This window comes from Ctenocephalides felis, unplaced genomic scaffold (assembly GCF_003426905.1).
Source record: "Ctenocephalides felis isolate EL2017-DRISC unplaced genomic scaffold, ASM342690v1 CF-g0.4_SCAFFOLD_00845, whole genome shotgun sequence".
NCBI classification, from domain to species: Eukaryota; Metazoa; Arthropoda; class Insecta; order Siphonaptera; family Pulicidae; genus Ctenocephalides; species Ctenocephalides felis.
The window spans coordinates 41,802,088-41,815,523 of NW_020536999.1; the positions used below are offsets into that span (position 1 = coordinate 41,802,088).

General features: G+C 29.6%; 1 protein-coding gene across 1 annotated transcript in view; it reads left to right on the top strand.

The window, feature by feature from the left end:
• The first annotated feature begins 2,732 nt into the window (after positions 1-2,732).
• Positions 2,733-13,436, top strand: part of LOC113383371 (regulator of G-protein signaling loco-like) — a 95,784-nt gene continuing 85,080 nt past the window's right edge. The window contains exon 1 of the mRNA XM_026621646.1: positions 2,733-3,218. Coding sequence (XP_026477431.1) covers positions 2,811-3,218 — 408 coding nt within the window. The 5' untranslated portion in view covers positions 2,733-2,810. The remainder of the gene's footprint in view (positions 3,219-13,436) is intronic.

Consider the following 13,436-nt stretch of genomic DNA (forward strand, 5'->3'; position numbering starts at 1 on the left):
GGTTCCATTTTCAGAATGCCAAATTGAAAAAAACATAACCAATCAAAAGTAACTTTAACATAATATTAAAAGTTTTAAATATCTATTAAATAGCGTTATCGTCACTATATATGAATAATTTTACAATTGCACTGTAGTTAAATGACACATATTACTTAACTGATTGTATAGCACATAAATTAATATTTTACTTCACTGAACTAGTAACACAATTGGATATTTTACACTTAATATTAAAACTGTTTAAATATAATCCTTATTATAACGATCACGATATCACCAAATTTAAACAAATCATTTAAACAAATTATATACCATTATGGCGCCAAAAATATAAGTGCTCACACTCAACGATAAGTTCAAATGGACAGAAGTACCAACAATGTGGAAAAAGTGCATGAAGCGCCGTTTGTGGTAAAAATGTGAACTGCCAGGGCGTGTTTGGCATTTGACAGTTATTTTGTTTTTATTTACATGGTTATGTTTACTATAATTATTTTAAAGAATTTTATTTAAAATATATTTTTTTGAATGGTATGTGTGGGATATTTTAAATATAATTCATATAATTTAAAAAATATATTTGAATTAGTGTTTAAAATTGATTTTTTTATAACTTGGTTAATGGTTAGTGAAAGTAGAGCATATTTTAGTGACGTTAACATACATTGAAAAGCAGTGGGCTTAAAAGTTTTTTAACAAATACTAATACTTTATGCATCAATTTGCATAATTTGGATAAGATAATATTTTATGTCTGCATTTGAAGTTCTTTATTCTGAGATACTTCTTTACATGTAGTTATTATTATACTTATAATGCATTCCTACAGACGTCGTAAAAAGCGACCTAACTATGGTATACGAACTGTAGAAGTAGCCAGAGGGCACAATGGTTTTGGTTTTACAATTTCAGGGCAACAACCTTGTATTCTTTCTTGTATTGTTACTAATTCTCCAGCTGATAATGCTGGATTACGAGCAGGTGATTTTCTTATTTCTGTTAATGGTTTAAATGTTTCAAAACTACCACATGATTCAGTTGTGCAACTAATCGGAAATGCAAGTGGTACTATAAAAATGGCAATAGCAGAGAACTATTATTCTGACAGTTCAGATGAGGAACTTATTAACTCCATGGGATTTATGCAAAAGGCACACATAAAACAACCACAAAAGGTTAGATCACAGCGTCCAGCTAGAAGTTTGCCTAAATCTGTAAATGATTCATTATTTGTAAATTCATCTCCTTTGCCAGCTGACATGAATGATGATTTGAGTTGCATGAATCATTGTCGAGATATTTCAAATGTGAGCGCCATAGTGTATTCTCCTTCTAAAGTTATTCCCAATTCAATTTTAACAAGAGAAGATAATGTAAATTTGGAGACATGTATATCCAATGAGGATTTGGATACAGCCATTTTAGAATATCATGTCTTTGTTGGATATTTAGGTACAATAGAAATGCCAAAACACATTATTGCAAGCTCAAAACTACAAACCCTACGTGGTTGCATTCGAAGATTGCGCCAAGAAAAAAGAACTCCTGCTATTGTTTTAATGACTATACAACCATCATTTCTAACATTAAAAAATGTAAATAATAAAATACTTGCTAAATATCCTGCTAGCAGATTAAGTTATGTAAACTATAGTTCAGAAAAAGACAAAAGATTCTTTGGATTAGTGACCAGTGCTATTTATGCAAATGGTGAAGTTTGTGAAATAAATGCAAATATTGATATAAATGCCATTCATAACAGAGCTTCAAGTAAAGATTGTAATATTGATTGTGCAATTAGTAATGACGTGATAACAGTATCTAATAGTTGCCATATTTTTATGATTGATACTAAACTAACGGATCATAATAAACATGTGGCTACAGCTTCAGCATTTAATGTATCTTGCACTAAAGACATGATTTCTAATATTTGTTTAGAGTTTCCGAATACTTCTGAGTATATTGTAAATATAATCCAAAGCATGTATAATTTGAATATGTGCTCAGAAATTGCAAATTCTCTAGAATCTGGCAAAAATAAAAAGATCGCCAATGGAACAGCAAATGGTCAAGATGTCTCAGAAATGATGAGAAATATAAGGCTAGATGCCAATCCCAATGATGATTTGCATCACAATGGAAATGATTTTGATGCTAATTCTCCACAACCAAGTAATCACAGTGAAGTAACAACATCTAGTAATAGTGACTCTGGAATAGGATTTCACAATGATTGTTCTAATATATCAGACAGAATTTTAGTAGTTGACTTTCCAGTGAACTTAGGTTTAAATTCTCAAAGAACTAACATGTCTGTATCAAATAATCGTCCTCAAGGAATTGATGGAGATTCTGGTTTTAAACCTCGGCAATGTTGCAATATTGACTCTGATAGAATTGTATCATATGCTGGAAATTCTCTTAATTCACAACCCAGTACATCAGAAGAAAATGCAAATTACAGATTGAATGTTAGGGCAATGCCTAACTTGAATGAACACGATAAAGTAAAAGATATTAATAATACTCCAGAATGCATTTATGAAACTGTCTATTCGCCACGAAATTCGCGATGCTCATATACAGGATCAACTGGGGAAGAATTTGATACATTCATAGGGCAGCCAGTTGATGTTTTATGTCACAATTTTGTAAACTTTGAAAGAGGGAGTACAAAAAATGTATCTCTATCAAAATCCCAATCTTGCTATAACATGGAGAAATTAGTCAAAGATCCAATTGGATTGTCAGTAGATAACTTGTCTACTTACAGTGGAAGAAATCACTTGCTGCTTACACCTACAATGAAAAATCAGACAGATGATTCCAGTTCCGAAAATAAACTTAAAAATCAATTCTTAGATCCAAACATAATGAAATCTTATAAATCCTATAAGAAAAAGAAACCATCGACTTTTAAAAAAGTTAGTACTGATGGCAATCATACTCCTAAGTCCAAGACTAAAGATGCATTATTAAATTATAAATTAAGCCCTCAAGTGTTTGGACTCACAAGGCCAAGTGCCAGCTGTGAAAGTTTGAATAGAACAAACTCCAAAAGTGGTAAAAGACAAAGTGGTGTTTCATTTGAAGAATGGGGTTCAATTTGGAAGCCGAACGCGCGGAAGGAATTTCGGCGATCGATTCCGTTAGAAGGAACATTGAGCGAGCCTGATTTGAGATATACAGAGAAAAAATGCATGCAAATCGAGGTCAGTGTTTTTTTGTTTTCAATTTATATTTTATATTAAATTTCTTTAAATATTGAGCATTATCATATGAAATTCCCATTCCCAGAATCCTATGTGCATAACATTTTCTTTTCTAGCTGAAGTAGTTTCAGGAATGAAACCTGCGTTAAAAAAGGTATATTTAGAATAAAAATGCGATTTAATAATTAATGTAAATTTTTATTTCCAATTGCAGTGTGGAAATAACTTGGAAATTTTTGACGAAATTAAATTTATTTTACAGAGCACGAGTATCATCTATTTATGTACTATTTACACATTTGTTGATAGAATTATGTATTATGTAATTTACGAATTTGAACATATGCTGTAATCAACTAATCGGCATAGCAACTCTTCATATAAGAAAATAATAAATTTTTATTACCGATATTTTCCATAGCTCATGGTATCACGTCAATCAATCAATCATTTTTTCGATTAAAAATCTCCGTTTCGAGTGTTTAATTATAGCTACATATGCTATTACATATATTTTCGTTATCTATGTAATATATAATGAGTCATGAGATATTTTTATTATGGAAACAAACAACAGATTTTTTTTTGAAAAGTACATTATTGTTAAGTGTCCTTTAAACCATTTGTTCTACCATTTTTGAGAAAATGACAGAGATTTTAATTTACGAGATAATTTTGCATTTATCTCGTATATTAAAAGTTACCATCTTCTTCTGCGGATCTAATTTTGTCGACAAGATGGTCCTGTCCTGAGTTAAACAATTTGTTTAAATTTTTTACAAATGTGATCGAACGTGATCTATTACTTGGTTGATTTCCATAGCCATTTACATATGAATAGTATGTAGCAAATATGAAAAATTCTTTTAAAATTTTGTTGTAGAAACTTGTTAAATAAACATACAGCACAGAAAGAACGAAACGACGATGCTCCCAGTCGAACCATATATTTAAATGCTTGCTGCCTTATATGTCATTTCTAGAGCAGTCAGTATATATTTGAACTTCGGCAACGATTATCTGTTGTAGCTCTTTACATGTATTACAAAATATCATATGATATTTAATTTAATTAAAAAATCATAAATTGTTAATTCTTAAGTTTTAGTTTAGTTTATTCTGCAAGAATTTTGTGCAATTTGTGATCAGTGTTTATTTTTAAAGCCTAGTAAAATTAATTACTGCAAAATGATAACTTGGACGCCTCATTGTGCAAACACCACATATTTTTTAAAAACACATTAATTTTACAATAATTATTGCTTAAACGCTGAAAAAACTATTACATAAGATTATTTCTATTACACTTCTTGTGACTAAATTTACAATGTGTTGCTGTGCTGTGAAAATTGTGGTTTTTAAAACGAAATGCTTATTAAAAGAGTTAAAATGTTATGTATTTGATAGGTGATTGTGTAATGTTATGAAATGGCAAGTGTGTTTGCTTATGTAGTATGTGGGGTTGACTCTTTGGATAGTTTTAGGGTAAGTAATTGGAAAATATTTATAATTTTGTATTGGCATTTCATGTATAATCAAAATACCCGATTTGTAAATTTTCAAATTGGTAACTTGAATCGAATTTAATATGAGTATTTAATCAACATCTATGAAAACATTATATATCAAAGAAATTCCTAATGCGTGGTTTTCAATACAGAACTTTCTAACTATATTTTATTCCTATGCAACATTTGTACTCTTGAATTATAATACGAAGAGTTTCATAAATTTCCTGATTAGCATTCTTAAATAATTCAATACATTGTATTTATTGTCATTCAAAGTGAAAACAAAGAGCTGTATTCTATTTATCAAATGTGTGCATGCATGTTTTAATGCTGGTCGTTCTTTGTTCTCTTTAATTTACTATTAATATGACTCAATTAAGCTTACTCTTGAAATTATGATGACTAATAATGATGACAATCCTGTTTACATCTAAGTTCCGCACTTATTCAAAGAATCAGTTATAGCACATTCAAAAAAATAGTTTTTATGCAATATTGTATCTCTATTATTATAATGACTTAAGCAATAATGTAATATGTAATATACTCTATTCTGCGAAAATCTTGGAACAATTGTTCCAAGAGAAAATTTTGAAGTTTTCATCTACATGGAACTGCTTAACTTTCCAAAAAAATGTAAAGAACTATTTTTCTTATTTTATTATATTCCGTATTTAATAATTTCGAAATAAATGACAGGATTATAAGAATCTATTGGATTCGAAATTCTCAAAATTTATTTGAATATTTGAAAACTTTATTTTGGGTTATTACGAAGGTTAATATATTTGATAATAAAATAATGACATTTTCTGCATATTTCTCAGAGCGATTATGTTCCCAAAATATTAATAATATTTGTAAGCCATATGAGTTCTTATCAACGGATACAGATTGCAAATTTCATAACAATTTCAAACAATTTACATATAAGATTCAAAAACTATTTATATGTTGTGGAGCTTTATTGTGATAATTCATGCTTAGTACAACCGATTTTTTTAGTTTGATAGTTGTAAACGTTAATTACCAAAAAATTTGAAAATGTGGACTTATTAGGTTTAACAAATTTTGAAAAATGTAATTATTTACAAAATTTATTAATTAAAATTTTGAAAATTGCTGATTATATTATAAAATTCTTTAATACTGAAACATTCCAAATTTTATGAATGGGTTGTACTGAATGTGAAGAATGTTTTGAATCATTACCAATTTTTTATATGGTGTTTTTTATAATTTTTGTATTTCATTTATTATATAGTGCAACATCAAAGTGATGTTCTAATTAATATGGTCTTTGCCAGGGTTAATTGAGTAATAATAAATATGCACATACCGGCCTTTGACATCGTTAATATTGCGAAGTAATTTTGACCTCTCTTGCCCCTTGCATATAATCTAGCATGTAGGCGTCTAGTTATGCCCAGCATACTGATAAATACTCCAGCATTTAAAAATCTAGAACAAATTTATAGATAATTGACTATAGAATAAACGTATTATTGCATTTATTAGATAATTTATATCAATAGGATATGATTTGCTGTAATATAGAGAAGTTTGAAGTATATCATTGTTGATGGAATATTTATTCATTAGTATTGGTTTATTTAAAATTTATATCAATAGGATATGATTTGCTGTAATATAGAGAAGTTTGAAGTATATCATTGTTAAGGAATATTTATTCATTAGTATTGGTTTATTTAAAACAACTATCATATATATGTATATTTTTTATAATTTATGATAAAAAATATCTAAATGGAAATTGACTTGTTTGAGCTTATCTAAAGTGGTTAATAGAGATAATTATTATTTCTCTACTAGTAAAACAATTGAATGAATGTACTGAATCCGAATCCGAAAGAAGTCCGAAATACGACTAACTCTGGCATTTAATTCAACTAAGAAATAGATATAATTTTATTTATAGATTTATCAATAAGGTAGAGAAAGGCTTAAAGGTCCACGGGAAGAAAGGTCTACCGCCTTTATCTAAAAAAAACAGTAAAGTTAAGAAAAATGTGTAACCCCGTCTGTGCGTAAAAAAGGACCAGGTGACACATTTTCGAAAAACAGCAAAAAAAATTTCTACAATGATGAATGAGCTGGGAGCTTTACTGAACATAGTCAGAAAGTTTTTTGTTTGATTTGTGTTATTTGTTGTGATATAATTGGTTTGGTTTTCACAATATAATTGCTCAAAGCCAAATTGGATCTTTGTGCCCCGGGCTACCCTACTAGTAAAGGAACTTGAACAAATGTACTGAATTTACAAATAAATATTCCGAAAATCGATTAATTCAGCCATTTAATTTAACTAAAAAATCGATGTTATTTTTACCTATATATTAAATAAACATTTGTTATTTTCGAAATACAATTTTCTAAACGGAGAAGAAGGTACTTACTAAGTAACCTTTAAAATAATTAATCATTATCAACCTGGTTGAAAATAGAGTGTTATTTTTCTGCATATACTTTTGTAATTAAACAATATCTAGGCTTGTATTGGCTCAATCGCAAGATAATTCATTGTTGTTTTTTTATCAAATTTTTACTACTTTCAAATACAACAATCAAATTCTAATATCATTATGTACATAAGTGAAGATGTTGAAAAGCAAGAACATCTTTGTTTATCATTAAGTTCAGACAAATTTGGAAGCTAGAGAGAAGTATGCATATTTCTTATTTTGCTTAAATAATTTTATATTTAAATCAGTATCGTTACTGTCGCCGATAGATTATTGCTTGCTGAGATGCATTAGCCAATTAAATGAATAAGAAGAAGAATGTTATTCCAATGTTTAAACAAACTAAACAAACTATAATAAAAAAATAAATAATTTAGCAAAGATATCCCTGAAAATTATTAAATTAAAATGCATGTAATAAAAAATAATTTTTACATTGGCAACTAAATAAGGGCGAAAATTGTTGGCGCTTGGTTAGGAGATGCCTCGACACATCCTGACTTTGCACCATTTCATTACTTTCAGTTTAAATCTTCAAAAAACTCCTTGAATGCTGAACAATTCTATAATGATGGTGATATGAAATTGTACCCAATTCACTTGGGAACTTGGTGCTACAGGGTTTTAGGTTCGATGCCTCGGCCTGTTGAGATATCAAGCAGAAGTAATATCGGTTTTCTCTTGAAAATATAGAACAAAATGTGTTTCAAGTCAAAATGGTACTTTACCGGTTTTGGTGTTTCAAATTAATAATATATCAATAGTATTAGGATAATTCTGACGATAAAAATATATCAAGTATTGATAGGTTAACCGTTATGTTGCTCAAAAGCGACATTGTTAAGAAGAAGGCGCATTGAACTGTTTAGTGCTGACTGCTGTCCAAACAAAAAGTTCTCTACTCTGTACCACAGGGTCAGTTTTTTTTGCTAAAACTTTTGCTTTCGGTTAATCATTAATCATTATTACATTAACCTTCTATTCATCCTTTTTAGTGTTATAATTTGTTATCTTAAAATGACATTAATACCTAAGTTGTGCGAATCTCGGATTCCGCAAGGTCAACGAAACGAACGCTAAGCGTCGTCTGAGTATCACTTGGCACTCGCGTAACAACATATCCGCGTCGGCAAATAATCCAATTAACGCCAGCATTTAACATAGACCACGTGGTTGAGCTCAGACGAGCTTGCTCGTATGCAAACATGTGCAATGTACATAAATTTAATACATTAAGGAGTTGCTAAATGGGATACACCATGAAGGGAAAAATGAGAAAATATATGGATGCATCTTATTAACTGTAAATAGTTTTCTTGAAGGTAACGTAGAGTTCCGTATATTTTGCATACAGATACAAATCGTTACATTGTAGAGTCAATCACGTGCAACCTACATTTTTACGCATATTCTTTTATCGTGGTAACTATTTTCTTTTTACATAGTTTTGTAGTACTATCAATGTTTATATGTTGCTCAATCAAACCAAGGCGTTAAATTTTTTTTTAATTTTGAAGTTAATTAATATTCTCTGTTTAAATAAAGAGAGTCTAAAGATAATGTCTAAAGACAGTGAAATATTTAAGTTAGGCAGCATTTTTGAACCATTGAAACTGGTGCATACATACGAAATATACGGTTCACAATTTTTACGCTTTGCTACGAATCATTGCATTTTGCGATCAACAGGTATGTATTTATCACTTTTTCAGACATTTCTTTCGTTCTATTCTGCATTTATGAATGGCACTAATGCCCTGCACCCTTGATTATGAAACTAATAGGAAAATTAAAGCGCAAATATTTTTTTCACTTTACATTATTATTAAAATTGGTAATATCTGCCTGTGGCAATTTTTCGATATGCAGTCCTATCTGATTTATTCTTAAATAGATGATGACTTAAATTTAATTTTATTTACCAGTTACATTCTCTCAATTTTCAAATGTCTTTCAAACAACTTTTATGGCTGCTACGATCTTGGGCTTCTTCTAGTTGCACACGAAATCTTTTGTTTTGAATATTGTTTGGTATGCATCAGCATCTTCCACTCTTATGCCAAATTTTATTTCACTAACTTTTAAAATTTCTCATATTTTTTTTTTTTTTAAATTATGAATTCATTATGTTTATGTAAACTCACCTCTGATTACATACCCTATTGTGCAGATGGCGACATTCAACAATCTTATTAAAATAACTTAAACGGTTAACTTGAGAACTAAAACTGAAAGCAAGATTTACTTTACTTCTTGGCTACATCAAAAAACAAACTGATCGCAAATATTTTTCACATGAAAAATACGAAGGTACACACATGATATTACGTGAAACTTAACCAACCCACGTTTTTATTTTCTTATAATCCATAGGCGGTACTTATCAATTCCATAAAATTGCAGTTTTCTTCCGCTTTAATGTATAATTACTTGTTTCCATTTTGCGTAGAAAGTCGGTTAATTTGCAGTACTAGTATCAATTTATGATAATATGAAAACTTTTATACAAATTTTTTTTTTTTTTCTGTTAGATATAAGAAATAGTCATAAATATGATGTGAAGCAAGAAAATATAGATAGAATTTATACTCTTATATTTGATGCAAAATCTATTTTACTACTTTTGAACATTTTCATGTACGTATTACTTTTTTTCCTGATTGATCCTGGTGATTTTGCAGCATTTTTTATGACTGAAAATCATTATATTATTATAATTAAGTTTAATACTTAACAATATTATTAATGAAATCTAGCTAATAAGTAATTACAACAATAATAATAAATTGCTTCATGGTAATCTGTTTACAACTAAATAATATCATAATTATTTGTATCTATATAGCAGACATCATAAAATAATAAAATTAGTCTCGGTTGTTGTGATGTATAATTAGACAAATAATCGCACATGAAGTCACTTTTTTATAATCTCATGATTGGAGAAAACCAGGAAATGGTGTAGCATTTAAAATAAAGTTGTTAACAAATGATGCATCATTTGACTAAAAATTACTGTGATAAATATCTGAAAATTTTGAAATTTGAAAAGCAGTGCAAACAATATTCATGCTTTAAAACTATACTTAAACTAGTTGGGTGTATGGCAACGTGCCTTAAGGCAAATTGCTGCAACTTCCCGTACCGTAACGAAATGTTAGAAATAGTTTTGAAATAGATTATTATTAATATTGTAACATTGTCTAATCTTTATAAGAATTATATAAACTGAATTGCAAAGTTGAAATTATTTGTTCAAAGTATATTAAATTCATTTTCATTTCTTAAAAAAAAGAGGGGTTTACGTCTATATATAGGGTATTGAAAAAGTTGAAACAAATTTTTTTTTCCAAAATCAATTATTTTGTTAAGACAAGCAGAAAGTTTTGGAATCATTCAAATCGGGCGCTTAGTTCTCTCAAAAACTGCCATTTTTTGCAAATTTAGCTCTGTATCTCCGAAACCGCTAGACATGCCTTTGCCATCACCCCTTCTCCCCGTCATTACGAATTGAATGTTTTTGGGATCATTCGAATCGGATGCTCCGATCTCTCAAAAACTCGATTTCTATTTTCTGCACTCTTTGCTCCGTATCTCCTAATCGGCTGGACCTGCCTTTGCCAAAAACTAATCAGCACATCTCCCTATCGATAGGAATCGAATTTTTTTGAACCATTCAAATCGGTTGATCCGTGCGCATGAAAAAGTGGACGAAAAATTGTATCCATACATACATACACACACACATCCTTTTTTTCTGAGGTATGCCAAAATGTTCAGAAACCTTCAAAACGTCGAGAAATGTAAAAATTTTCAATTTCGATTTTCGGCCCATTACAATAACTTACCCTACGGAAGTTAATAAAAAAAAACTTTATAAAAGTAAAGCATTCTGCGGATATGGGTTGTATCTTGAATAATTGATTGCATCTTTCAGAGATCATAGAAAATTTAATCAAACTTTATTTATCGAACATTCTGCACGGACCTACTGTTTCCGTTATAAACTTCTAATTTAAAAGTAGCATTTTATGATATATATCACATAAGCAAAAACGATGAGCATTTTGGTATTGTGTACAATTTCATTCAGTCGTGTATCTTGATCACTTTTAGGTAAATTGATAACTCTGCTGATCCCAAGATTTTGATTTATTTTCTGTAATATATATATATATATATTTATATATATATATTTTATATACCTCGCTTACATAGAACATTTAGCCACCTACAACATTTCTTTATTTATTCAACATTATTCATTTTGTTACTTCTAATTCTAATTAATTTTAACTTAATATTTCGAATTCTAACTCAAGACATTATTTACTTCAAATACTTCTATTAATTCTTACTTCTGTCTTAATTTTTACTCATTCTTCGTTTCTTCTAACTCCATCATCTTCATTTTTCTACTAATGCTATTGCGTCTTCTTCTAATTATGACGAATTTTTTAGCTTGATACTGTTTTTTTTCATATATACTAACTTATTCAATTACAATTCTATATTATCATATACAAATTCGTTATTACAATTCATTATTTTATTAGAATGTGCCTGGAATCGAACCAACTATCTCCGGCATTTGAGTCGGACATGCTACCCATGAGCTATGCTATACCATGATAATATAGATATATTATCTTGTTACATTATTTAGAATTTCTATGAACATCAAAAATCTGTTCTATTTGTTATTGCTAAAAGTACTTAACATTTGATGATGATGAGGTTTATTAAACAGTTATCCCTGAAAGTATGCCAAGTCACAATTTGCACAAGTGTATCTCTATTTCCACTATATGTCTATTTTCAATCTATTTTCTGCCAAACAGGAAATTAAGTCAACCTTCATCGTCAAATCAAGCAAAACTAAATTAAATTTCATTCCTTTTTTGGTCTTTTGTCGCACATCTCTGTTTCCAGCTGACACCTGCTGTCTCGTAGCATGTGCCTGCAAAGCGGATTCCCCTATTTTATGTTCGACAGGTTGACAAGCTGGCGCGCGTACTATGCGTACTATGGCAAGTGCACCGCTATTTCTGCTTCCACCTTCATAAACTTACTCAGCTAAGGCCCAAGAAACTTTTAAAAATTTGCCACGTGAGATAACAGAGTCCAGTAATGGTTAGTAATGCTGGTTTATTAGACGACTGGTTAAAGTTTGCTGTAGAACTGAATATAATCGTTTTATCGTATTTGGTTTCTCGTTGACAATATAATCCGGTAATAAACATCATGCACTCAATGCAGATCTGTAAGTTCATTGTTTAATTCTATAGTAGTAATAAAATGTGCTATGAGTAAATATTCTTTAACACGTTAATTGCCATGTTGGTCATATGTGCCTGACACTAAAGAGTTCTACATGAGCTATGTCACTCATATATGTCCGACATTAGCGATTTGGTAAAAGGCTACGTTTGACGCAAGGATACATTTACATTATGTATCGAAAGCTTGGTCTATCAGGAACAAAATCTGACAATTTCTTGGCCTTCGAGAAAAAAAAGTTTTGTGACATTAAATGAGCACTATAGTTTGTCAGTTTTGTGAGACGATGTGCCGAGCCGTTTCTTTGTATTTTGAAAAAAACGTGTTAAACTTTTCATTCACTTTTAAGCTCATTCTACCGAATCGATTTTAAAAAATCAAAAACTGTTCGAAAGATATTAGTTGGGAATAATACTGATTAGTTTTAGGTGAAAATCTACCGAGCCGTTTTCTTGTAATTAACTGTTGGAAAAAAAATTTAAGCCGATTTCTATGAAACTTTTTTTGGCGATGTATATCATGGTCTTATAGAACTTACTGAAATATTACGACCTCACGACAAGTCGTTTAATTTTAAAAATTCATCAAAGTTTGAGAAAATGAGTAGTTTTCTTAACGTTTGTTAAAATTAAAATTAGACGATTTACTTGGTATAACAACAGAGTACTTGGTCTCAATGCAGATACTAAACCATTAAAGTCCTACGGAAACTGGTTCAATTATAAAAATTATTGATTTTCGAATATTAGCTTTTAGAAAATACTCGAGTTAACGTCTTCGTTCGTTTTTAATTATGTGAAATAAATACACTCGGAATACTTTTAATTACTCATAAATTAATTTATATTTTATTGATTAAGTCGATTATTTACACATATCGGGAAGTTCATGTAACTTTTAAATCTGTTTACACACACGCACACAAACATACTTTTTCCAAATTT